Raw genomic sequence first — 27,914 nt, 5'->3', positions numbered from 1 at the left:
GACCAGTCAATTCTAGGCTTAACTTAAACTACTCCTGGTAGACTCTTTCAAACCAATTTTGGATTAATTTGTGGAACACTCAAGAAAGATTCATAAAGCGACTGGGATAGATTTATTAAACTGGTCTTGGTAACAGTTTAAGCCTTACACAGGAGTAGCTCCACGAAAATTCTTCGAGATTCATACAAGAAAAATCATTACAAACTTATACTGGAGCCTACGAGGAAGTAATATTCAGATAACTGGTGTAACCATATTGGAGGGTAGAGCAAGACAATAAAGATGGCGGGAAACGTGATGACAGTTCTATCCTTTATGATTGGGACATTGTACTTTCTCGTCTTATGTCAGGTTCAAAGCAGCAACGCGTACCCATCGGGAGCTGTTACATCGGCCTGCGGTGATATGACACCGAATCATGGATTCGATTCTCAGACGTCGGTCAGTCCCTACACCATCTCCGTGAGTCCTGCATTCTACCAACCAGGACAGCAGATGAATGGTAAGTTCACTCTGCCTCACGTCACGTTAAAGCTCCGCTGCACTACTTAAAGCTACTTTCGCCCTCTATATAGCAAGCAATGCCTAATCGGTGACCATTGGTCTCCCATGATCTCCTTTTTCTTAGGTTAATTGTGAGCTGATTTGATGAGATAATCACCTATTGGTGACCATGGTGGGAGGTCTAAACTAGTACAGACGGGCTTTAAAGGAAAAATTCATGCCTCTTTGTCCCAAACGTATTACCGACCACTTCTAAGACCTTAGTACAGTCAAACTTGTCTATTGAGGCCACTGTAGCCAATTAGTTAAGTGGTCACTGTAGACATGTGGTCTTTCTAAACAGGTTTTGTAACCCAAATTCTTTCTTAAGGTATACAAAATACATGGCCACTACATACAGGTGGTCTTTATAGAGAGGTGGCCAGTGAGATAGATTTGTATATCTGATCATTATATTGATTTAAATGCTATTCTAGAGCTCAAATCAGACCAAATGACGACGCCGTTGATAACGATGATGATGACGACAACGATTATACTGATTTTTGTTAACTGACTGCAAAGAAAGCAAGTACATATCTTGTAGGTAAGCAACCAGTAGATCATCAATTTGACGCAATATATGTTCAGAACACCTACGCATGGGTGAATAAAGGGACACTTATTGACGAAATACCTTGGATATTCCCAAAATTACAGGAGGAGAGAGATGACGATCAGAGAAATAAACTGTTGTGTAATAAGAACCGAAATTAACTGTTGTGTAATTAGAAACATTTTGTTCAGCATCAATCGTGGAAATTGAACTAATGTGTCCTAAGTACTTGGGTTGCTTCCTCTGTAGGATAGGATGATTATGGACATTGACATTCATATTCATATTCCTATTCTTAGGATGAAATAACCAATTTGAAGTGATCATGAATACGGTAAACATTGCAAAATTCACGGAAATGAAAACCCCTTGAAGTATTCGTACCACATGGTCACCGTGAGAGTATATGGCAAATACTAACACAAAGGCTTTCGTAATCTACCAGGTCAACATTTCTTTCCTTGGTACGGAGTGGCAAATGTAAATGAATTCCTTGCCAAAGGACATTAGAGCCGTCTCGGCGATCGAACGCACGACCTTTGCATTTGACGGCAAGCGCTTGACCCACTCAACTACGATTTTTTTATAAGCTGTTCATTGATTTTATTAAAACTGTTATCAAATTTAGTAAGATCTTGTAGAATTGTAGACATTTTGCTTTTGTGGCATTAGAACAAAAAAATCAAAATGAGTAAACACGCACTTTTGATAATTAGTCTGCTCAATGATATCCTATGAAATATATGAGGAGATATTATTTGTTACCTGATCTGTTCAGATTCGATTTCTGATTCGCTTCTAATGTAAAGTCTACATCATATATTAGTATTACTATTAATGCATATCTGTCACATTCGTGTCTTTCAAACTCACCACGTTGTCTGAAAACATGTTCTTAAATATAAATGCAAATAAAGAAACCACATATAACATGTAAGCATTCAATAATAATAATAATAAAGTAATTTTTATATAGCGCATAATAATAAATTCTCTGTGCGCTTTACAACAATCAAATATACAATAAATTACATGATTGATCTAAAGATTTAATTATACATGAATTAACAGAAATACATATCGTATACAATGATGACAAAATAAGATATAATATAAATGATATAAACTTATGAACACAATTATAATAGTTAGATAAATACGATCTTTTATTGTAAGGAAATAACATTATTTGACATAAACTAGCATATATATAATTACAGATTATTGGGTGAACATAAATGTTTTCAGAAGTGATTTGAATGAGTCGACTGTCGGGGCGTTACGAATATTGAGGGGGCGGTTGTTCCATAGTAGCTGAGGGATCTTTCGCCGTAGAATTGAGTATGGGTGCGTGGGACTTGTAGGAGACTTTGATGCTGAGATCAGAGAGTGTGGGCAGGAATATAAGGATGGATTATCTCACATAGATATGAAGGGGCTTTGCCGTGGAGTATTTCGTATGTGAGAAGTAGAACTTTGAAGTCTATTCGTTTTTTTACAGGTAACCAGTGGAGACGAAGGAGGATGGGTGATATGTGGTCTGACCGTCGGGATTGCTCTATCATTCTGGCTACGGTATTCTGGATGCGTTGTAGTTTGTTGATTTCTGAGTCTGGGAGGCGACTGAGTAGAGAGTTGCATGAGTCTAGTCGTGAAATGACGAATGCATGGACGAGTTTCTTCGTTGTTTTAGTGTCGAGGTACATCCGGATCTGTCCGATTTTGCGGATGGCAGCCATGGAAGATCTGCAAATGTTCTTAACTTGGGTTTTCATCGTAAGTTGGTGGTCAATGCTAACTCCCAAATTTCTTGCCTCTGCTGATGCCGCTATATTGGTGTCGCCTACCATCAGGGTAACGCTGGGATTGGGCCGATTAAGGAATCTTGATGAGAAATGAGTAACCTCTGTTTTCTTATCGTTTATGGCAAGTTGATTTCGAACAGCCCAACTTCTAATGTCCTTAATGCACGCGTTCAGTTTGTCGGTGAATGCATTACGTTCTGAAGGATGAAATATGGCATAAATCTGGGTGTCGTCTGCGTAGATCATGCTACTGAGCTTGTGAGCTGAAATGATGTCGTTGATCGGTGCGGTGTATAGGGTGAACGTAAGTGGCCCCATGATAGAACCCTGAGCAACCCCGCAAGTATCCTCGACAGTTCGTGAGGTACTGGTCCCAACTTTGACGACGTGACTCCGTTGTGAGAAGTACGATCTGAACCAGCTGAGGACAGTACCTGCGAGTCCATAACGACGGAACAATCGATCTAGGAGGAGAGGGTGATCGATCGTGTCAAAAGCGGCTATGAAGTCTAATTGGACGAGTATGGCTTCCAAGTGCTTGTCCAACGCAATCAAGATGTCGTTGTTGATGCGCAGTAAGGCCGTTTCTACACTGTGGTGAGATCTATATGCCGATTGTGTCTGAGGAAGCAGGTCATGTGATGTCAGGTATTCCTGTATCTGGGTAACTGCAACCTTTTCGATGACCTTGCTAATGTGGCTGATGTTAGAAATAGGCCGGTAGTTTGCAAGTTCTTCAGGTGAGAGGCCAGGCTTCTTCAGCTTAGGAATCATGACAGCTTCAGTGAAACAGGAACAACCCCAGATTGTAGACTTTCGTTGACAATCCTAGTCATCACAGGTAAAAGTTCAGATAAGCACTTCTTCAGAAGTGGTACAGGCATAGGGTCAAGGTCACAGGAGGATGTCGATGTGGACTTAAGAATGGTGAGAATCTCATCTTCTGTGGTGATATCGAATTATAGCATTGATGATTGATATGTCTCTAAGATATCGACGGATAGGTCATTATGAACCACATGATTCAGGTCATCTCGGAGATGGTTGATTTTCTCTTGGAAGCAGAAACAGGAAGCATTGTTGATACATTTAACTTAATGATGGTAAATGTGACATACAACAATGATAATATGTTTTGACCCCTTCACATATTATTACGAAATCTCACCAGACCAGGCCTGTCAACCGTTCACATTAAATATAAAATAGAGACGTAAAATTCATGAGACGAAACTAAATTGGCATGTTGGCATGCACCTACACAAACAACTAATTACTGAACTACTTAGTATATCAACGTTGTGATTATTTAAGAACTTCAAGGTGGAAGAACTATCTTAAACCACTTTAAAGGTACTATGTCCCTTTTGCAGCCAACCTCAAATGCTGTAGAACTTTGCAGGAATTATAAATATGTCATGTATGTCCTATCTGTGAAATTTAAACGTTAGCAGTGTCCTCATATTCAAATTATGCAAGGAAACCCGTTTACTTGCTAGACTTCACTGTCAGACACTATTGAGTGACTGACTGGCTTTTTTTCTTCTTTGGTAATAACATACATTAAAAGAGTTGTAAAGGGTACATGAGCATTTGTCTACATCAATAACCCACTTCTTGTGATGGCCAAGAGTAAACTGATTGAATCTTTGGGCAGCATAAAATGTATGACCATTCGGTACAATTGTCTGAAAATCAAGACTATTACTTTTGGGCTCTATAGCCCTAAAGTCGATTTGACAACTAATAGTCATTATTTTCCCACTTGAAGACATTTTCAAGCCTCACCTTTTTTAGGTGAGTTCTAAATTAGTATTATCTTTCAAATGCAGTTGGAATTTAACTTTTTAATTTTTTGGGCCTGCAAATGGGACATAGTACCTTTAAACAAAAAATCCGCATCACATGAATTCATTAAAACAATATAAATGTATTCGTGTAGCATTAGTTAATGGTCGATCGCACTGAGAAAGAGGTTCAAACGCATGGGCCCGAATTCACAAAGCAAGGTTTGAGCTCAAACCTGCTTTTGTTCTTTACAAACCAGGTTTGTAAAAAAAAAAAAAACGCGTAAAACGCGTCATATAACGTACGAAAACCAGGGTTTGTTGACAAACCTCCTTTGAGAATTAGGGCCATTTTGTAGACATGTATCGGACATATTTTCCGCCGAGTCTTCTCTTGAGGGGGCAAAAACATTTGTAAAGCTTTTCAATGTCTAGTTTATACGCTTCGTCGATCTTGTTCAGTACCTATCACGCACACACCACTCCAACGTTTGCCATATGAATTGCGTCTCATGTGTCTATGTGAATGGGATGTTCTTTTTACCTACCTCGTGGCGTATCCTACATGTAGAAATACAACAACCTAGATTTCGATAGATCGTATTATGGAAAGGAAATAATCCTTTTTTGTGATGACGATTGGCGAAGTCATTGAGCCGTGCTCTCTGGCCTATTCAAGACTGTTTGATTGCGTTGTAGAGGAGATTAATTATGTGTTGTGAGGTTTCAAATTCATCGAATATCATAGAAATTTTCCTGACTAAATCGAACAGGATACCGAACAGCAAATATCGAACAGCAAATATGGGTACATGGGACTAAAAAATAGCCTGTGATGTCAAACTTCAGTCTAGGATTGTAAAATCTTTCTGGTTTTATCGGGGGAAATGGGAGCACCTCGAGAATAATCATTTAATCGAGATATGCTAGAAAGCTTAAAGGTAAATATTCCATATTGAGGCAAGATCGGTGGGAAAGTTCACAAATTATCTTATAATAATAATAATAATAGAAATAATGACAATAATACATGTACTAATGATATGTCTTGTTTACCCAGTAGTCCTGTAGAAGTTTTTCCGATCTGGAAAAGTTGTTAAGTACAAGTTTTTGTTATTTTATTTGTGTTCTAGATGGGTACTGAAGTAAATTCAGCTTGGTTGCCAGCTTGGCAACCTCGGGCAACTTTTTTAATAGCCATATTAGCATAATCATCTAATTAGCATATGTGCAATTTGTAATAACGTTGCTAATCTCAATCTAGGAAGCCTGAAAACATGGATAATACGACTTTTCAAGAGTTTTCCTTGACAAGGAATTTATTTATGACACCAATTTTTATTTTTAAGTAATACACTTGTCTTAAATAGCATAATTAACACATATACAATACATGGACTTCATTTTCATTGTTTATCTATAAAGCCTAAAAATGGTGCAATGCAACATTGTTAATCACTTTTGAAAGATTAATCATTAATTCATGAGAAGATATTCCATATATGTGTAGTATAATTAGCCTAATTAGCATAATAATCTAATTAGCTTATTATGCAATATGTAATAATGGGCGCGTTCATGCTTGATTTTGAAGGTAGAATGAGCGATTTGTAACGCTCATCGGAAACGCTCATCGTAATCGCAGTTCCACGGTGCACTGTTCATGCTCACTTCTCCAGGCAATTCTCCTTGGGTGGCCTTCAGCTGGATTCGCAAACCTGTGTGCGCATGCTACGTAGACCCACTAGAGGTCAGTGCGTTGACCCCATTTAAACGATCGGCGATCGTGATCGCCGTTTTTCGGTGATTCTACAAAAGTGAGCATGAACGCAATCGTGTTTTAAACTAAACGCGTAACAGATGCCTGATTCTGGCCGTCAAAATCAAGCATGAACGCGCCCATTCCAGGCAGCCTGAAAACATGGATAATACGACTTTTCAAGTGTTTTCTATGACGAGGAATTCATTTATGACACCAGTTGTTGATTCCAAGTAATGCAATTGTCTTAAATAGCACAATGAGCATAATGAGCTAATAATCATGTGTACAATATATTGACTTTATTGTCATTGTGTATCTATAAAGCCTAAATATGGTGCAATGCAACATTGTAAATCACTTTTGAAAGACTAAATAATTCATGAGTATTAGTTGCAGTGTATATACGAATTATACGACATCTACATGGAAGATCTTCTAAACAATTAATGTGTTGTCTTTCAAAAGGTCATTTACAATGTTGCATTGCACCATTATTAGGCTTTGTAGATAACAATGACAATAAAGTCCATATATCAAACATATGCTAATTACCTCATCATGTTATTTAAGACAATTGCATTACTCAAAAATAAATACTTGTGTCATAAATGAATTCCTCGTCATGGAAAACCCTTGGAAAGTCACGTTTTCAGGCTTCCTGGATTAAGATTAGCAACATTATTACATACTGCACATTTATGCTAATTAGATGATTTTGCTAATCAGGCTAATTATACTACTTATACATGGAATATCTTCTCATAAATTGATAATTAATCTTTCAAAAAGTGATTTACAATGTTGCATTGCACAATTGTTAGGCTTTATAGATAAACAATGACAATGAAGTCCAGATATTGTACATATTATGCTAATTATGCTATTTAAGACAATTGCATTACTTAAAAATAAAAATTGCTGTCATAAATAAATTCCTTGTCATATAAAACCCTTGAACAGTCGTATTATCCATGTTTTCAGGCTTCCTGTATTGGAATTAGCAACGTTATTACAAATTGCACATATGCTAATTAGATGATTATGCTAATATGGCTATTTAATAAGTTGTCCAAGGTTGTAAAGCTGGCGACCAAGCTGAATTTACTTCAATACCCATCTAGAACACAAATAAAATAAAGAAAACTTGTACTTAACAACTTTTCCAGATCTGAAAAACTTCTACAGGACTACTGGGTAAACAAGCTAAGTGTTTTGAGATGAACTGTATTGTCTGCTTCTTATTCACTAAACTGAAGAAGAAAAGAAATCAGCTTTAAAAAAATAACTGCATCGGGATGTTTTTTCTTTTCAGTCACGATTTCGACGAACACCGGCTCCCCAGCTTTGAAGGGTATTCTGTTGCAAGCTCGTCGCACTGGCACCGATCAAATCATCGGTACATGGTCGTTAGCAGACACGACGGGTTTTCAAACGCTGGCGTGTAACGGTGCTAATTCGGCTGTAACGCATACTACTAACGATTACAAACCGGCTGCTATTCAATTGAACTGGACAGCTCCCGATGTCGACGGAGACGATATCTATGTGACGTAAGTAGGCATACAATGCAATGCTAGCTCAAAGACTTTCGAAAAATCAACTCATGGGAAATTTCATTACCCTTTGTCATATCCCGTAGAACTTATTTTGTGATTACGTAACAAATACATCATTGTTATGTTCGCACATTTCAAGATGTGACGTACAAGGCCATTGGAATTTCTTTATGTTGTGTTTTCTAAAGTATTTGTGCCCTTGTTCAATGCGATATCTGGTCCACTTTTGAAGTTAAGAGGTCGGTTATACGCCAAACATGAAATTACTCCGTATCCAAGATTCCATCGGTTTGTAGTAGAGGTGGAGGAGTCGATTTAGAGATGAAGGTTAGGTATTAGTGCAAGAGATGGACCATGGGGCAATTATTGCCAGAGAATTTTTCAAATCAAATAATCTGCATTTGACGCCCTCTTTCGACAAGGCGCGGTACGGTCAAGTCCCTAAAAAAACAATATCAAAATATCACTCGCTTCATTAATAAACGGTAGTACATTGGAATTACTATTTCCTTGTGTTGTAGCGTATTTCTACTATTTGAATTAATAATGTGTTTATAATCATCTTTAAATGCTTAATTTACCCAATGAAGATTAAAAGTTTTACTTAAAGCAATAAGTAAGATAATATGGAAAATCATTGACGCCCTTCATCTGCTTCTTAAAGGAGGGGAAGGTTGCGATGTCATATTTTTACAAGAGATGGTTTGTTTCCTTTTATTCATCTGCACTATTAGGGCGACATTTGTACAGGCACAGCCAGTGTTTTGGGTTGCAGAGAGGACAAGCAATATACAACGTAAGTAATGTTTCATGTCCTGAATTTAAACACACGAATCGCAGAAAGGTTAGAAGATCCCGTATTTATCAAATTAGAAAATGCTCACTTAGGAAGCGATAACTCAACGAGCATTTAATTTGTATGGTTTGAAATCAATCATGAGTATTTTTTGTCTTTGTATTTCCTTCGAACTGTAAGGAAATAGTATTTTGTTTAAGGAAAAGAAGAAAACTAATTCACTGGTTCTTTGAGGTCAAAGAAATGTACGTCCCTCGCATGTTTCACAAAATATTTTGTGACAAGACAAATCGCTAGCACAAGTTAACTAAGTTTGGTGCCTAAAAAGATATTACACGAATTATCACCAATCACTCACTATATATCCTAGAAAGGAAATGTAGAAATAATATTTAGTTCATATAATGTTTTAACATTGTTGTAGCACTTGCATTACTGCCACCAACCAGTAATTTTGTTAGAGATTGGTACATTATTGGCATACAGGGGGGTCATTAGCCGAGGGAAGGGGGGTGTATCAACGTTCCAAATTTTCCAAGAAACAAAAATATCCGACAACTGGTCGTCAGATTTTATAATTTCATCGACAGATGTTCAAATTTTCCTAATGAAGCAATAAAGAAATGTAAAATGCCACGTTTCTGGGGGGGGGGGGGTGATCAATCGAAAGGACATAAAAAATCAAAAAAATTGCCAAAGTAAAATCTTTAAAGGGGTATCACCATTCCACTTCTATTAACGTTCCTGGTAGCATATAACATAAACCTAGTACAGCCGCCAACAAATAGGCGAATGTTAAAGAAAATTCTATAATTATTAACGTTGATATCTAATTTGTTTTTCATATTTTTTGTTCGAATAACAAAATTAATTAATCACAATAGTATACAAATATACAATGACACTCCAGAAGCGGATCTAGAGGGGGGGTTGGGGGAGGGGGTTGCAACCCCTCCCCCCCCCAAAAAAAAAAAAAAAAATCCGGGGACCATTTTTTTAAATCTTATCTTTTTTTTTAAACTTGTAATTTTATTTTATTCTATTTCTATGTATTTATTTCATTTATTATTATTATTATTATTATTATTATTATTATTATTATTATTATTATTATTATTATTTCTTTTTGGGGGGAGGGGGGGGGGGTGGGTGAACAAATGTCACAGAGTCCCTTGCCCCCCCCCCCCCTCCCATCAGCTTTTTGAGGACACGGGCCACCGCCGAAGTGAAAAAAAAAAAAAAAAAAAAAGAACGCACGCTGGAGAGAAACCCTTTCAAGTGCAAATATTGTGAGAAGATTTTCAACTCATCTGGTAACTTAACCAAACACATGATAACTCTGGATATAACTGTGTATTTAACTGTTACTTGATTTAAAAAGACGTTATCATGCACTGCTTTTTATGGTCTCCATTGTGTTAATAGATGCCAGGAAAACATCACTTACGAATAAACACCCCAAAAAAAAATCGGCTCGCCGCTTCGCGGCTCGTGGACGATGCTCCGCATCGTCATTATTTTGGTCAACCCCCCCCCCTTAGCAAAAAGCTAGATCCGCCCCTGCACTCGAGGATCTAGCGGAAACTATTCGCATCGAAGGAACATCAACTAGTACTATTCTCCCGAGGGCCATCGGCCCAAGGGAGATAAGTAATAATGATGCTCCTGAGTGCGAATAGTTTTAGCTTGTTCCAAGAATGAGTCATCTTATATTTGTTTTATATCCCGTCCATCTGCATTATTCCTACATCTTACATTCAGATCTAAAAGAAATTAAAGAAAATCGCACGGCTGAAATGAAACATTGAAGGGCGGCGCGTCCGGATGTACAAGCGCAATTATCACGCGCATAGCGCGAATTGCATGTGCGCATGCTTAAGCGCTGTGCGCGGAGGCATTGAAATCCTGTACGCTCGCTGACGTCACGCATAGTATCTTTTTTCCTATGCGTGACGTCATCAATAAAATATTAACTATTTCGATGTAGTCGGCAGGAAACGTCTTTTACAGTAAAACTATTCCTTTTCTTGTTGTGTACACACCTAATGCTACAATCTTACGATAAGGGATATAATAACAAATATATGCTATTAATATTTGTTTTGTGCATACAATATGTATTGTTTTATCGTGTACATGTACATTGATTCGTTATCCTGGGAACTGACAAATAGACCTTCCTGTACTTCCAAGAATAATGTTTGTACTCAATTAGTGCCGGCATATTGCGCAACTATTTTGCTTCTCCGTTTAATTTGTTTAGTAATTCTGTTTGGTTATGTCTCCTTTTGTCATCCATAGGATCAAAATGAGAAATCACGATTTGCCTTCATCTTGTCTTGGCGAACAAAGCCTTAGATCCATGTGATACCAATAGCTGTTTTTATATAAGGCTTTCGATCATTACCTTCTTATATTTCTAACCTTGTAAAAAAATAAACCCCCTTTTATAATAGTAGCTGTCAAAATGGCGCTACCTGTAACGCTGTAGTCGGCTCTTTCACTAACTACACTTGTGAATGTCCAACTGGATTCATCGGAGAATTTTGTGACATGGGTCCGTATAAAATATTTTAATTCTGTATAAACTTATTTTACATTGAGTTGAGCTTCACTCATTGTTTTGTGTCGGTATATTTTTCCTCAAAATGATATTAAGTAATCGTCAGGTTAATCTCTAGTTATATATTATTGTATTGATTTCATTCCCCGATATATGTCATACATGTTACATGCTTGATGACAACCCATTCTTGTGCATTTAAGAAAGGACCATTGTATTCATATTTCATGAAACTGTATTGGATAATAGCCTTGTTCAGAGGAGGCAAGTTACCATGGGCTAAAGGTCGTGTGAAGAGCTAGTCGGGGTAAATATGGTGAGGTAGGTGTAAAGGTCGGAGTAGTGACCGTCTTAACAATAACCGTGTTAGCTACGCCTATCTTTACTCCGACCTATTTACTTCTTGATTTGTCCAGGAGTAAGTCGCTAACACGACATGAGCCATCTACTCACAGAGTTTGGCCAACTTGGTTTCACTGGGTCACAACATGGCGTATATTCTTTTGTTTTTTGTGCTTTTCCAACAAAGTAGTAGTCGCCATATTGTGTCCAACTCGAACCGGGTTGGGCAAACTCGGTGGAAGGTCGTGTTAACTTAATCGTGGCAAGTTGGTCCGAGTACAAGGTGTGGACAACTAGATGTTAACTGTTGCAGGATTCATTTACGCCGACTAGCAAGACCACGTCTGAAAAAGGCTATAGCTTCATGCTTTTTCGCGACCAATCTCATCAATAATTAATTATTATACATTACATATACTCGACTTTTTAACATTGTTTTGGCCTGCATAGCTGGTTTCGTTTCTGTCAATACAGACACAAAAATACTTGAATAAGCATTATGGCGATGTAAATGCCCTATTTGGTATGTATTCTTAAATTGTGCTTTTGGACTTTGTTACTTTCGTGCCTCCGACCTAGTGCCCAGTTGAGTTGATTATGTAATGTGGGGTATTTTTTGGTGTAGCATTGAAAACTATGCAAATGAGACTGCCCAAAACAAATTGGTAGTGACTGTTTCATTGTAGTTTAATTATTATACATTACATACACTCGTAACACTGGACGTTTTAACATTTTTGACCTGCATGGCTGGTTTAGTATTTGTCAATACAGACACAAAAATGCTTGAATAAGCGTTATGGCGATGTAAATGCCCTATTTGGTATGTATTCTTAAATTGTGCTTTTTATAATTACAATTGTTGTAATTATTACTATTATTATTATTATTATGATCATTATTATCATTATTATTATCATCATCATTTTTCTTATCATTATCATATTCATTATTATTATCATTCAAACGTGTTCCTTCTTTCTATTTTGTATTCTCTATCATTTAGAGTTAACAGGATGTTTGCGCGATCCTTGCCAGAACGGAGGAACATGTGCGTTCAACCAAAACGGGGATTTTGTGTGTGTATGCCCTGTGGGATACGCAAGCCCACAATGCGAGAGTGGTACGTGTTGGGTTTTCGAAAACATTGCTGGAAGGGAGGAGGGGCATCATATCCCCTCCCCCTCCATATTACATATGTTATACTATAGGTTAAATGGTGTATGATAAGCTTTCCTGTGCTCTATAATGACAGCTTATAACATTTCAAATATTACGTGTCTGTTTTTTTCTAGATTGGTCGGTACGCTCACTCGAATATCAATACATGCAGTGTTTCTCAACGTTTTAGAAACCCTATTTACACCAGCAGTGATAAGGGGTAGATGCTTTCAGTAGTACTAAAAGCAAGACTGGTGATAACTGTTCACTCGATTATAAGACAAACATCTAGATCTGCCGTTTATCAAGAATTATATATGAAAAGGGAATCCCTCTCACTGCTTAAGAAATGAAGACTTTTGAGATGTATTTCCCACGTATTCAACAACCACAATTGTCTTTGTTTGTTAGTTTGTGTGTTGTTCTTTATCTATGATCTAAAGGTTTGTTTCTTTTTCTTTTTTATACCAGCACTTACATGTGATAGTTCACCGTGTCAAAATGGTGCAACATGTTGGGAGAGCTTTTTCACAAATGAATTTCTTTGTTGGTGTCCTACAGGATATACCGGATTAAGCTGTGAGACTGAAAGTAAGTGTAGCCATTAAGAACACCAACTCTCTAAATGCACAGGAATCCTTTGATGGAAATCAACTTTTATTTAAGGAGAAATTGTAGTATTTTGCTATGATATTACTCATATATTCTATACCAAGTGATAGACCCGAATGGCCCGAATTCACAAAGGAGGTTTGTCGACAAACCTAGGTTTATGTGCGTCATATGACGCGTTTTGACGCGTTTCAGACCAAAGTTTGTCTGAGCCTTGGTCTAAAACGCATCGAAAACGCGTCATATGATGCACATAAACCTAGGTTTGTCGACAAACCTCTTTTGTGAATTCGGGCCATTAAGGCGAAGTCTCACTAGAGTTACGACCGGTGGCCGACTCCCGACAACTACTGATCGGGAGTTAGTCGGGAGTTAGCTGTCAGAGGTAGCAAGGAAATTCGTTGCAGTCTTTAAAACGTTGTCAGTGGTCGGCGATTGGTCTCCGGAGCGTTTTGGCTGGTCAGAGGTTTACGCTGCTGCATCGAAAGCATTTTGCCGACCAAACTGGTCATGGAAAAGTTTGTGTTGATTTTACAACGCCAGTGTTCTGTTTGTTGTCTACTAATGATAATAATACTACTATTACTTCTTCTTCTTCTGCTTCTAATATTACTACTAATACTAAGAATAACAATAATGATAACAATAATCATAATGATGATAATAATAACAATAGTAGAGCATAAATAATGATAACAACAAGATCAATGATAATAATAATGATCATAATAACAAATAATACAAACAATGACAATATAAAACAGAGGTGCATGTAGTATATTAGGGTCTTCTTACTCCTGCAACTGCCATGCGACTCATAAGGAAACAAACTGTCAAACTTTAGGTAAATATGATTTAGATTACCACGAGCCTCATAACCACAATGGTCCAATATCAAACTGATACAGCTTCTATATTATTGGTATCATTTTAAAAATGCTATTCCTACAAATATTACCGTTCTGCATAATGCAATTACAACTCAGTGTAATCCTAACGCTGTCAAACTTTTGAAGTCGCGTTTAGTATTATTTTGGACACATGAGATATCATCCTAGTCTTTACAATCGTTCAATGGCATACAGACATAGCCTTTGTGTTATTAAAAACAAATGTTATCATAATTTGGATGCAATTCTGATTTTATTTATTTTTAATTCAGCTCCTTGTAATTCTAGTCCTTGCCAGAACGGGGGTGATTGCACGGTAACTGGTGTCGCTTCATATTCATGCGCCTGTCCGCCACTTTATACTGGAAACAACTGCCAGACTTTGGGTAAGCATAATTCATGATTCGAAAAAACACGTTTCCTTCTTGTACCAAAATGAATATCACATAAATGTTTACAGCTGAATGTGTATTTAGACCAAGGCTGAATTACCAAAAGGCAAGCGGCTTTTCATGTATGACAACACACTAAGTTGTACATAAAAAAAAGGAAAGTAATAAAATAATTCTAAGTGATGTAACCCCCCCCCCCCCCCCCGCATGCTTTTCAGAGAAGTTCGTGTAATACATCTCAATTTACGTAATAAACAGTGCGTCCCAGAAAAAATGAAGCCGGGAATTATCGATGTTTTATCATAACTTAGTCTTATTTATAAGTGCATAAGTGATTAAAATGAGTTTGAAGAGAGAGAACCAAAAAGTCATTTGGCGGACGGTATCTGAATTTCAAAGAGAAAATCCCATTTCTAGAAAGTTGAGTTTCTACCCTTTCATATAACACCTCAATCAGGAAAAATGAGCAAGGAATGACAAAGTTCTGCTTTTTTAAGTAGTGCTTGCATTTTCATAATTGTATTAAACGAATTCGCTTTCACTGGCTGCCTGCCGTAGCAACTAGCAGAATTGACAAAAGACTTAACTCCGTTTCGTTGACAATCAGCCATGCATGAAGTCTTTTCTTTGTTTTTTTAATTTGTGGGAATTGCCCCCTACCCTAGCCCCCGCTGCGTACAGTCATGGTTCAGTGGTAAAGCAATGGCCTAGTAACTGTGAGGCCCCAGGATCGAAACCGTGTTGATGTGCAATATTAGTGCCCTTTTGTGGGGTGTTAATCCTCATTACTGTCATTAATGACTTAAGGGCGTAGGTCCCCTAGTTGATAAGCATAGTAGCATACACATGTTTTAGCAGTAACGCCAAACAAAAAATGGCAAATTATTATTCAATACAATCTGAGAATGTATACTATTATCTAGATCTATTAGGAATAAATCATTGTCAAAATAATTCCATAAATTGGGGTAAACAAAAAATCCAACTTAATGAGCAACAGTGTAGAATGCTGTCTACGTTTTATAAAGATTTTGCCTCTGTTGCAAACAACTTCATACTTAATTCTATTTGTGTTATCATAAATATATAAATCTCATTTTGTTACTGTTTAAGTTAGCTAGTAGTTAGCCAATAACATAATAGTTTCTTTTCCTGTCATTAAATGTTTACCAGTCTAGTGTAATACTTTCTGTAATATGAAAAATGAAAGCATTTTGATATTTGGCACCATGATTGAGGAAGAGTAGTGTCATTTCGATAGATTTTTTCATTTCATCCCTCGTTTAAACATCTAATCTTAACCGCTCTTAGTTTAACATAACACCATAACTTATTATAGTGCCGTTTACACCTTCTCATTGGCAGCGTGACAATCGTCGAATTTGGTAGAGTTTAATCTATTTGTTTATAATGACTTACTTGTAGGGGTGTAAAAGATTGACATGCATATTTTTATCTAATACTAAAGCACATATTTTAATTTTCTTATCTAAATCTATAAATGAATTTCCCCCATATTTCATTAACAAATTTGATACGAATTGCTGTTTGAAATGCTATTAAATGTGTAGTATTTACATTAAAGTATTCTCATAGTGCATATGAAAAAAAATCAAGACTCTTTCGTTATATAGCAAAACGTTTATAAATGATAAAAAGTATGTACAAGAAAGTGATTTTAGACTTAATTTGAAATTAATGTGATATTTTAGGTCTTTCCCATGTTATCACTAGGTATGTGTTTTCAGTCCATATGCCATGTACATCGAGTCCTTGTGGGAATGGTAGGGCATACGTATCACTCACGTTCGGTTACTCGTATATGTGTCCCGCTTGGACCACTGGATTACGATGTGAAGATACATGTTTGATTTTGATAGGATTAGTAGGTGTAAAAGCATGTTTGTGAACAACGATGCTGTTTCATTTGATGTACCTAAACACAACTAAATGAGCTTAATCCCTCTTTAAAGAACATAGTGGCTTCACACAATGTATCCACGATAATTATTTAGGAGTACGTGAGAACACATTTTGTGGCAGAGTATGATACACTGTGGCCCCCATAAACTATGTGAATACAGAGTAGATTTGACAGTTAATCATAGTGTGAACCAGGTAAAAATACTTCACTCACAATGTGTTTACACTCTGCCCACAGTGTCCATGGAAAATACACTTAAACAGATACAACCATTAATACTCTTTTGTAAAAACACTATGCGTACTGTAACAATTATATACTATAGAGGCTTTTCACTATATTGGAGTTTGGACACAATGTTGAAGTGCTAGCTGTGGTGACTGTGGACAGAAACTGTGTTTGCGTAGTTTTCGTACTGTGTGACAAATATACTTCTAGTATGAATATTACAGTGTTGCATAGGACGGTGTGGATATCTCATCAACGATCCGACTATTTCAGACTGATGAATAAATATTGACCAATTTGTCTCCTTCCTACCGCTTTTATTTTCATCGTGATTTCTGTGTGTGTGCTGCTGTGTGATTAATAAATTAATAAAGTATGTATTGCGTGCATGAATAATACAAATGATGTGAGTATGTGTGTCAATTTGTATAAGTATTTAGGTAAGTATAACATCTACTTTCGTAACATTCCTATCGGAGGTAGCACTGATATACTAATCTTCCATTAAAAGCACATAACTATGGCATGCATTAGTTATACTCCGGTACTGTACTGTTTATTATCTAAAAGACTCGTTTCATGTTTAATAACTTCGAATATTGTATTCTTGCTGCTATAAATTGTGTATATTTCGAAGAAAAAAAGCAGATATTAAAGTACATGTTTCAACATATTATTATGTATCCTTCACAGTAACTCACAAATGGTTTTCATGATTATAATTCTCTGCGGGTTTTTTTCAAGAACCGAGTACAGCACTTCGAAATGTTTAGTCTTAATCCAAATAATGTATGAAAACTTTGCGTCATAGCTAATGCTTATGTTTCTAAGAAAAAAAGAAAGAAATGTGCATCTCCCTGGAAAAGCTTCCGACCCAAATGGATGACTCCTTGTTTCTTTTATTTTAAGAAGTTTTATGATCTTCATGATATATTGAAAAGAAATGAAGATGTATGTTTTTCCGAGCCACGATGCATAAAACAAATATATTTTTAAGTGGGAGGCTTCTTATTTTAGGTAGAAATCCAAGTCAAAAATCTGTGATAGGAATAGATGTGGTCAAAGTTGCAATTATGTGAATAAATCATTAACGATATGCTTATAAAAAATCCATAAGCGAATTTATTTTCACAATGCTTTGTTACAAAAATGACATTTTGAGTTCTTTCCATACAGATTATATCTTAATATCCGATTATTTTGCAGCCGACACAACACTCCCGACGATTACAGGATGTCCAGGTGACATCACAGACACTGCCTTACCAGGAGATAATACACTCTCTGTTACGTGGGATGAGCCTCAAGCAAGTGATGCTTCCGGGATACAGAGCTTTACTCCTAATATTCAATCGGGATTCAACTTTCCTACTGGCCAATCGATATTGGTGGTCTACACAGCAGTGGACAACGCCGGTAACATACAGAGATGTGGCTTTACGGTCACTGTCAACGCCGCTTCCGGTGAGTGAAAAAATGGAAAACAATGCTATGCCCATTGCGCGATGAGGTGCTTCATTGCCTGACGTATATGTTAGTGACTGGTGTCGTCTTTGACGGGCAATGTGAGAGAGAAAAAGTACAAAAAGTGATGGAAAAAACATTGCGAACAATTCTGAGCGTATAGGCCAAAATTCGTAGGCTTGACATTAATACACAGGTGATAACGCAACGAAATGACGCCTCGTGTGCTAGGCGCATTAGAAACAAATGATTTACATTATATTTTTCATGGTGGTCATCACTATAGCATTTCAATGGTGATACGTAACAGTTGGACGTTTCCTTTCGGTAGTCTCGATGGTTCAAAGTATCTCCAGTTATTGCGGTGAGTGTGGAATTATGGTTGAGGTTACTACACTGTATTACGATCTGCATGAGCTTTAAAGCCACACTGTCCTACTTGCAGATACTTGCTCCCTATATACAGAAAACTTCCCCAATCGGTGCCTGTTGGTCCCCCATAATCCTCTATTTCTTATGTTAATTGAGGACTGAGATGATGAGATAGCCACCTGTCAGTGACCTTGCAGGGTAGTCTAATCCTTACTTTAAACTAGTGCAGATAAGCTTTAATCGGGGGCGTAGGTCCAAAGGGACATAGGACAAATGGGACATGAGCCCAAATCAGACATTGGAACATAATATAGGACCATTGCGCGTGCGTAGGAAATGGGAGAACTAAATGGATTACTGAATTTTGGCAAAGGCTCATACACTTAGGATACTGCTGATTTTCTCGCAAAAGTCCATTTTTGAGATATAGATAAATTATAAACAAAATTCAACTTCCCTTCAGTAAAAGTATTCCTTTATTTCCCCTCCCCTCTCTCTCTCTCTCTCTCTCTCTCTATCTACGTACTTAACTCTATCCCACTACCTTTATACATCTTTTCCTCTCTCTTCCATTCTTTTTTGAACATTTGTGTTCGATTATGTGTTTCGGAAACAGGTGTAAAAAGCACAAATCAAACCGTTACGCCTAATTCCCTGTCTTTTAGCACTAAACATTGCGCTTCACAATCTTAAATTTAGTTTGAATTCTAGCCGATTCTAGTCATTACAGATTAAAGATTAAAAAGAGCAGGATTATTTCATTCCATAAATAAATGTCGTTTTCCAGATCCCTGCAGCTCTTCACCATGTCAGAATGGTGGTACATGTTTGCCATCAGGAACTGGGTTTGTTTGCATGTATTATATTATATCCCATATTGGTGGGTTGTGTGACGCCTTAATCGGTATGTTTGTCTGTTGAACATCTTTCTGCATTGGCTCAATAATAACTGATACTCTTCCAGTATACTAGCCAGACTTTGGGGAACTTGCATCGATCCTCTTTCCTTTCTTAGCGTTTGTAACCTCATTTCAAACCTTTGCATATTCTCCACTCTATTTATCTTTTGCAGTGACACACCGCCAATTTCTATCCTCCGTTCCCGGTCGTTCCTATATAACCGAAAACGAAAAATATAAACTAAACATGTAATTTGATATGCTACCGATGTTACCAGTTCCGAACTAATAGCATGATTCGGACGGATGTAGGACTTGCTACATCAATACACATTACCTTCGTTCACATTAAAACTCAGGAAGCATATTTGGGGATTATTGAGACCTATCGTTTTCGTAGACGGGCTAATGAGACGTGCCCTTTGATTTGGGGCGCAGTCCTGATGACCGAAAATCTAAGAGAACGCGGGATAAAGGTCTATTCAACTTAACATTCGCTCTTGTAAAATTTCGATCTCATAAACATTCCGTCTATTTGGACGACCCGTCTAATATGGACCCCATTCTATCTTTGTTATCTCTCTCTCTCTCTCTCAGCGTATTTGTTTAAAAACCTTTTATTTTTCTGTACTATGATTTTGTCGTGTTTTTCTGTTTTAATTCATTGAGGTGGTGGACCTGACTCATTTTTCTTGTATCGAGATCGCCTTTTTCGTTGTTTTCAAATTACTAGTTAACCAAGTGCCTAACGGGAGTCGGATAGTTCCTGCCTAAATGTTCATGGGGAAATGGAAACTTTAGAAGTCAAGGGGTTAAGGTGATGGATATGGCTGCTTGCTCTGGTATCACAGGTGCTTCGTCTTACACTCTCGGTGCTTTGGTAACTTTCTTTATGGAAGCATTATTTTTTAATTTTTACTCGTTGCTTGTTTGTTTGTTTATAAAATGTTCTTTGTTATGTTTGAGATTCAATTAAAATATTCTGGGTGGAATATTCCTGAACTTTGGTATCGAGGAAAAGGTTTAAAGTTGCTTGTCAAATGTGTCAAGAAGTATTTTGATTCTTGTTATGATATGAGGCTGCCGGTTGTATTTTTAAAACGCATTTTAAAATACAAAAGGCTGTGCAATGATGAAAATTATCATTTACTTATTCTCGAGATGTCTCGATATTTTTCATTTATATTATTGATTTTATATACAACATTCTTATTGTATGGCGTTAAAAGAGGGAAACCGCATTTGTCTGTCTATTTCTTTTATTTTAAGTATTTGTTGTTAAATGTTGACGATTGCTTTTTCACTTAATACAGTGAACCCATGTCTCTCAACCCCGTGTCAATCCGGCGGGCAGTGTAATGCAGCAGATGACTTCTCTTCCTTCACTTGCCAGTGTGTGTCACCTTACACTGGAACAACATGCAACCTAAGTTCGTATATTGTTCAAAATATGTAGCAATCAATGTTAGCACTACAAAGTAAAATAATGGCTTTGAAATAAATATACTTAAGCTGTTTTCGCCATCCGTATTTCACCACCTCTTTCGTTGATGCTGCTGATATCAGCCTTTTGTTAATTCTTGCGTTTTATTTACTCGCAGGGTGAGATAAAAAGCTTAAGTATGTCTCATCTAAAACTAGTCTTCGTATCCTGTTGAAAAGTACCCATTTTTGTCATTTGTAGCTCATTATTAAATCTCGGAACATGGTCCTTTTGGCTACATAGAAAAAAAATGTATCAAGATAATCGGATGAATTATTACATCAACCAAAAGTGCTTTGGTGCTTCCTTAAAAAACAGCAGATTTTCCCCCGGGATTTAGGGACACGGAAATTGACACTCTTAATCCAAAAGGCAATGCAGTAAAAAATATCTGATCGAAATTACTATCTTATATACAGTGTGAGTCAAATAAAAGTTTACACCTAGAAAATTTTAAGAATCATCTATGAACAGTTTTGTATGTAGTTTATGTTAAGGGCAGTGATTTGTGCATTGAGCTTCTGTGTCATGAAATGGTACAAATATACAATCCAAAAAAAGTTGACGATACTGTTTCATGTTGTGGTGTTCATTCGTTATCGATTAGTCAAAATGAAGAAACTTTAACTATCTACATTTCTATCTTTAACATAAATTTTTTTAAAATACGCATATCCATAGTTTGCAGGAAATGTTGTTGAGGGATTGTCTTAGAATTCATTAAAAAAATACAAAATGTGACAAAATTCATTTCCATGAAAAATAATTTTTGATGAGAGATTAAGATTTCTTCTTTTATTTTTCATCTCCTTCTCCCTCAGTTATTTATCGCGGCTATATGCCAAAGTCATTGTTCCGGTTATTATGACATTATTTTTCATATAAAAGCAAAATTGTTTCTTATTTCAACAAACGGATATCTGATTTTTTTTATTAACTTTTCCCCCCATACGATTGTATTTGTTAATTCCCTTTTTTCTTGTTATTAATTATTTTCTATACATATAACTCCAGTACTTACTACGCCCGCATCAACCCCTACTGTAGTAACAACACCAGATACTGCTAGAGAGTCAGCAACACCAACCACACCAACCACTTCTCCAACAACGCCGTCAACAGAACTCACAACGCCAACGACAGATTCCACAACACCATCAACAATGCTGACAACATCTGCAACCACTGAGTCATCAACCCCCGATGACACAAGTATATAGCGCTATTTTGTTAATTTATTTAAACATATTTTAAGGCTGTTCTTCAGTAATTTCGTAATCATGTACATATTGCACAAATTATGAAATACATAAACATTATAATTTTTAAAAAAAGGAAAAAAGCAGAGAGCCAAGTTAATACGTGTGTGTACGTTTTATAATGTTAATTGGTCAGGTGAAGAAAAAAATTATTAGTAAATGCTATCATCGTCAACTAGCTTAAGATCTTATGACGCAATGATGTGGAGTAACCACACCTTGGCCTCAGGAAGGGGGAAATTTCTAAGCAAACTGTGACCCATACAGGGGCGGATTCAGCCGGCGACGAGGGAGGTGGCCTAATTAGGGGGGGGGGGGGGTTAATGAGCACTAATTATTTTTCTTTGCCAGGGGGGGGGGGCGTCTCCTTTTTTGGTAAAGATAAAATTGTTGTTTTCCTCTTTTTTTGCCAGTGGTGGGGGCCAGCCCCCAGTTGGTTAAATGTGATTAGATGAGTGGATTGCACTTTGATAGATTTCACTCCAAAAGAGGCGCTCCGCAATTACAACCCCCTAAAAGTGATTTTCCACTCCTGTACATTCAGACAGCTGCTGCTAGTTTCTCCAAACCGTCTTAAGTCTAAGTTACCCATGTTTCAATAGGATATTCAGGAGGCTTACTACATCTGAAAGATATATTAAGATAACCGTGTTGTTAGTTGATATAGTTTTCTCTCTTCTCTTTTCAAGAATCTTTGACGCGAGATATTCTCAAATATTTGTGTTTTTGTATAAAAATACAAAAGATAAAGATTTTATTCCCTTTCTCACTGCGCTTATTGAACAAGTATTTGTGTTGACTTGTGGTAATATGCACATATAGGTTATGTACATCGATTATAGGTAAATATTATATTAAGGAGTGATTTGCATCGACCATGACTATTACGTGACAAAAGAAATTCAGAAACACATTGAAGAAATTTCAAATATAATTTTGTTTTCTAGTTCGATCGGTACACTCACTCAAATATCCATACACGCAGTGTTTCTCAATGTTTCAGAAACCCTATCTACATCAGCAGTGATAAGGGGTAGATGCTTTAATCTATCAAGGGTATAAACTAATTTGCCCTCCCCTTCACCCCCAAGACAATTGAGCATACTACTTTGTTCTGTTCTCAGTTCCCAATACTTGACATTTCCATATTTTAAAACCATTTCTTGTGTGTGCGTTCCTACGCTCTGTTTACTAATGTAGCTAGATATAAACAGTAGCGTCTTCAGACTGGCAAGAACCCTTTCTTCCAGTAGTACTAAAAGCAAGTGATGATAACTGTTCACTCTATCATAAGAAAAAAATCTAGACCTGAAGTTTATTTACAGTGCGTCCCAGAAAAAACGAAACCGAGAATTATCGATGTTTTATCATAACTTAATCACAATATTAATTAATAAATGTCACATATTTTGTAAAGCTTAGATCCTCCTATTTCATTTGATGCAACTCATTTGATGCATATTTCACGCATGTGTGATTATAAACAATTTGAAGAGTAGGTACCAAAAAGGCCATTTGGAGGGCGGTATCTGAATTTCAATATCAGAAAATCACATTTCTAGAAGGTTTATTTCCTGCCCTTTTATATGACACCTCAATCAAGAAAAATGAGCCAGAAATAACAAAGTTCTGTTTGTTTAAAGTAATAATTGCATTTCCATAAGTGATTAAACGAATTCATTTTCACTGGCTGCCTGCCGTAGCAACAAACAGATTTGACAAAAGGGTTAACTCCGTTTCGTGGACGATCAGCCGGGGCTCAAACCGCAATCCGGTGACATATTCACACAACCACGACACCTCTCTCTCTATATATATGGCTCCTACGTTTGTTTGTTTTCAGTTACAACTACAACTCCGTGTAACCCTAACCCTTGCCAGAACGGAGGAACGTGTAACCAGAGATCTGATACTTCGTACACCTGCACCTGTCCCGCCACTCATGTTGGGTACAACTGCGATATCCCTGGTAAATATGATTACAATAGTTGTACCACTACTGCTACTACCAATACTACTACTACTACTACTACTACTACTACTACTACTACTACTACTATTACAACTACTTCTACTACTGTTGCTACTACTACAATAAATTATATTACTACTACTACTACTACTACTACTACTACTACTACTACCACAACTGCTACTACTACCACCACCACCACCACTACTACTACTACCAATACTACTACTACTACTACTACTACTACTACTACTACTACTACAACTACGTCTACTACTGTTGCTACTAAACTCGAAAATACTATTGATATAAATATTGCCGTTCTGCTTAATACAATTACATCTCCGTATAAACCTAACTCTGTCAAACTGTTGAACTCGTGTTTACTATTATTTCGGACACAGGAAAAATCAACCAAGTTTATATAATCATTAAATATCATACAGACATAGCCTTTGTGTTATCAAAGCAAACGTTATCATATTTTGGATGCAATTCTGATTTTTTTTTTTTTTGATTTTTTTTTGTATTCAGCTCCATGTAATCCTCGTCCGTGTCAGAACGGAGGTGTTTGCACGGTGACTGGTCTCGAGTCTTATTCCTGCGCCTGTCCACCACTTTATACTGGAATCAAATGCCAGACCTCGGGTAAGCATGTTTCATGATTCGAAAAAACACGTTTCCTTCTTGTACCAAAATGAATATCACAAAAATGTCTGCAGCGTAATGTGTATTTAGAACGAGGCTGAATTCCCCCAAAAGGAAGCGGTTTTTATGGGGCTGCCAGAACAACACACCAAGTTGTTCACTTTCTTTTCCTTCAGCTACAACTCTATGTATTCCTAACCCTTGTAGGAACGGGGATGTTTGCACGGTGACTGGTGTCACTTCTTATTCCTGCGCCTGTCCACATCCATGTACTGGAAACAACTGCCAGACCGTTATCAAGCACGTATCAAGATTTGAAAAACAGTTTTTAATTATTGTACCCGGTGGATATGACATCAATGTTTACAGCTATATTCGAGATGAACGAGGCTGAATTCCCAGAAGGCAAGCGGCTTTCTTCAGGACTGCCATAACAACCCACCTAGTTCTTCTATTAAGTCACCTGTACATGTACATCCGGGTTCGCTGTGGACGACTCCTCATTTATTGCTGTATCGCTTTCTTTTAATGACAGCATTCTTTGATCATTTTTCTCTTCAGGCAGATCGCTGTGTCTCTTACTTCTACATGAATTGATTTCATCCAAATATCCTTCCTTCCCTTTCCATTATTATATCTTTTTTTACAGGGTAATGACATTTAAGGTTAGATTTGGGATACAAAGTTGTTATACAACTGCACATCTACAAAGTCTTCTTCGAGACGTCTAGTTTCTACAATGTTTCTCGAGCTATGATTAATACTTGAAATGTATTACATCTCTTCACAGGATTATTCATTATTTCAGAATACTATGACCGGACGATATACATCTCATCTTGTATTGACATTATAACCTATTATGTTACTTATTTCCCTCATTTTTCTATCGTTCCTCTAAAAGCAAATGCTCATCTGGAAACTCTTTGATTAAATCCTCTTTTTTTTTTAGGTCTGGGTCCTAGTTTTTCCGGATTGATCCGGATGTCAAACTTCAATCTCTAATACCTTAAGTAACGGAGTTGTAATTGATATCAGGTTGTAATCATTTTTAATCAGTAGCAACTGATCATTAGACGGGGCTCAGATCTTCCTTCCCAATTCCTTTGAACATTCATACATTATTTTATTCATGTTATTCACACGTTACACGGTTTTATGGGTAAAATAGCCGTTGCAAACAGTATCATAAGATGATTCATGTAGTAGCACACCTTTTCGATATGGAGCAACCTGCACGCAAGTCTTCCCTGGTTCTTCAACATTCACCTGTGCCTGTACTTCGGGATTCACTGGAGATGACTGCTCTTTTATCGTGGTAAGCGAGTAATAAAATTCGATTCAATTAAACAAAATCATTACTTATAGTAATTCTGTATTTGGTATAACAGAAATAACAAAAATCAAAGATATAATTGCAATAAGTACAGTTCACATAAACAGCTGAGTACAAATGTCAAAGTTAAGGTTAACATACATGTATAAATAACCAAAACAATAAATACTACCTCAGCCCTTTTAAGGAATACATGAATATTCACAGAGTGGTAAAGACGTGAAGTTTGATATCACGTGTTGGGGATACCATGCAGTGCCATTAGCAGGGGTGGTTCTAGAGCGGGCTTAAGGGACTCAAGCTTTCTAGTTTCGGCTTGTTTATAAATAAATGAATGAATGAATAGATAAATAAATGAACCCCAAGCCCCAAGTATATAGTGTGTACATGGATAGTACATATGATGTGAGTATGTGTGTCAATATGTAACAGTGTTTAGGTATGTATACCATCTACTTTCGTAACCACCTACTATATCGCAGGTATCACTGATATACTAATCGTCAATAAAAAGCACATATGGCCTACGTTAGCAATATATACTCCAGTACTGCACTGTTTACTATTTAAAAGACTCTTTTCATCATAAATAACTTCGAATATTGTGTTCTAGCTGCTAAAAATTTGGTATATGTCGAGGACAAGATCAGATATTAAATACATTGTTCAAGAGCCGAGTATAGCACAGATGTTCAGTCTTAATCAAATGTATGACATATTTGAATCATAATAACGGTACTGGTTCTTAATGAGCTTAATAAGCATACATCAATGTGGCTCTAATTTGAATAGCTTCCTACCCAAAATGGATAACTCATTGTTTCTTTTATGATGTTATTCGAAGAAATGTTATGACCTTCACGATATACAGAGAAGAAATTAATGTGAAAGTTTTTCAAAGCCACAATGCATTAAACAAATATTTGTTTAAGTGAGAGGGTTCTAAATTTAAGTAGAAATCCAAGTCAAAAAGAAAACTGTGAAAGGAATAGAAGTGGTCAAAGTTGCACTTATGTAAATCAATCCTTAATCATATGCCAGTCAGAAATCCATAAGCGAAACTATTTGCACTATGCTTTGTTAAAAAATTGACATTTCGAGTTCTTTCCATACAGATTATATCTTAATATTCGATTGTTTTGCACAGACCGAACGATTACAGATTTCCAGGTAGCATCATACAAACTTCTGCTCCAGGACAGACTACATTCTCTGTTAAGACCCCATCACACCAACCTAGTTCTCACTACGTTCTGGAACCGTCCTAGAAAATCGTAAAACGGGTTGGGGTCGACGTAGTCCAGAATCTGCCCGGTCCTTTTTAATTCCCTACACACTTGATTCAAGTCGTCGAAGATGGCGTTATCAACAAACTCAAAATTATGCTCACCAGCCCATGCCTTGAGCCATAATGCATGGCCGTAGAGAGGATTTTTTTTTTCTGTTAGGGACCGGGGAGAAATTCAATGAATTATTGAAAATGTATTGCATTTTCTTTGTTTTGTTGTTTATTTGTGGGAACTGCCCCCTACTCTAGCCCTCGCTGCGTACAGTTATGGTTCAG

At 36.9% G+C, this 27,914-nt stretch overlaps 1 protein-coding gene across 1 annotated transcript; it reads left to right on the top strand.

Annotated features, from left to right (window-relative positions):
• Positions 1-182: 182 nt before the first annotated feature.
• On the top strand, positions 183-25,366 carry LOC105439988 (hyalin-like). Its single transcript, XM_030991275.1, has 7 exons — positions 183-502; positions 7,766-8,003; positions 8,744-8,805; positions 18,124-18,381; positions 22,150-22,347; positions 24,238-24,363; positions 24,901-25,366. The coding sequence occupies exons 1-7, from the start codon at positions 283-285 to the stop codon at positions 25,029-25,031; spliced, it is 1,233 nt and encodes a 410-aa protein (XP_030847135.1). The 5' UTR covers positions 183-282; the 3' UTR covers positions 25,032-25,366.
• Positions 25,367-27,914: the final 2,548 nt, after the last annotated feature.

This window comes from Strongylocentrotus purpuratus, unplaced genomic scaffold (assembly GCF_000002235.5).
Source record: "Strongylocentrotus purpuratus isolate Spur 01 unplaced genomic scaffold, Spur_5.0 spur5_scaffold_2, whole genome shotgun sequence".
In the NCBI taxonomy this organism is placed as follows: domain Eukaryota; kingdom Metazoa; phylum Echinodermata; class Echinoidea; order Camarodonta; family Strongylocentrotidae; genus Strongylocentrotus; species Strongylocentrotus purpuratus.
The sequence above is the reverse complement of the archived record's forward strand: the minus strand, read 5'-3'. Positions and strand labels throughout refer to the sequence as shown.

What these genes read in the sequence shown, in the direction of transcription:
- LOC105439988 (XM_030991275.1), top strand. Translation starts at nt 283, where the DNA reads ATGGCGGGAAACGTGATGACAGTTCTATCCTTTATGATTGGGACATTG. An exon ending in CACTGTCAACGCCGCTTCCG is followed by an intron (nt 18,382 to 22,149) that starts GTGAGTGAAAAA and finishes ATATAACTCCAG; the next exon opens with TACTTACTACGCCCGCATCA. An exon ending in ATCAACCCCCGATGACACAA is followed by an intron (nt 22,348 to 24,237) that starts GTATATAGCGCT and finishes GTTTGTTTTCAG; the next exon opens with TTACAACTACAACTCCGTGT.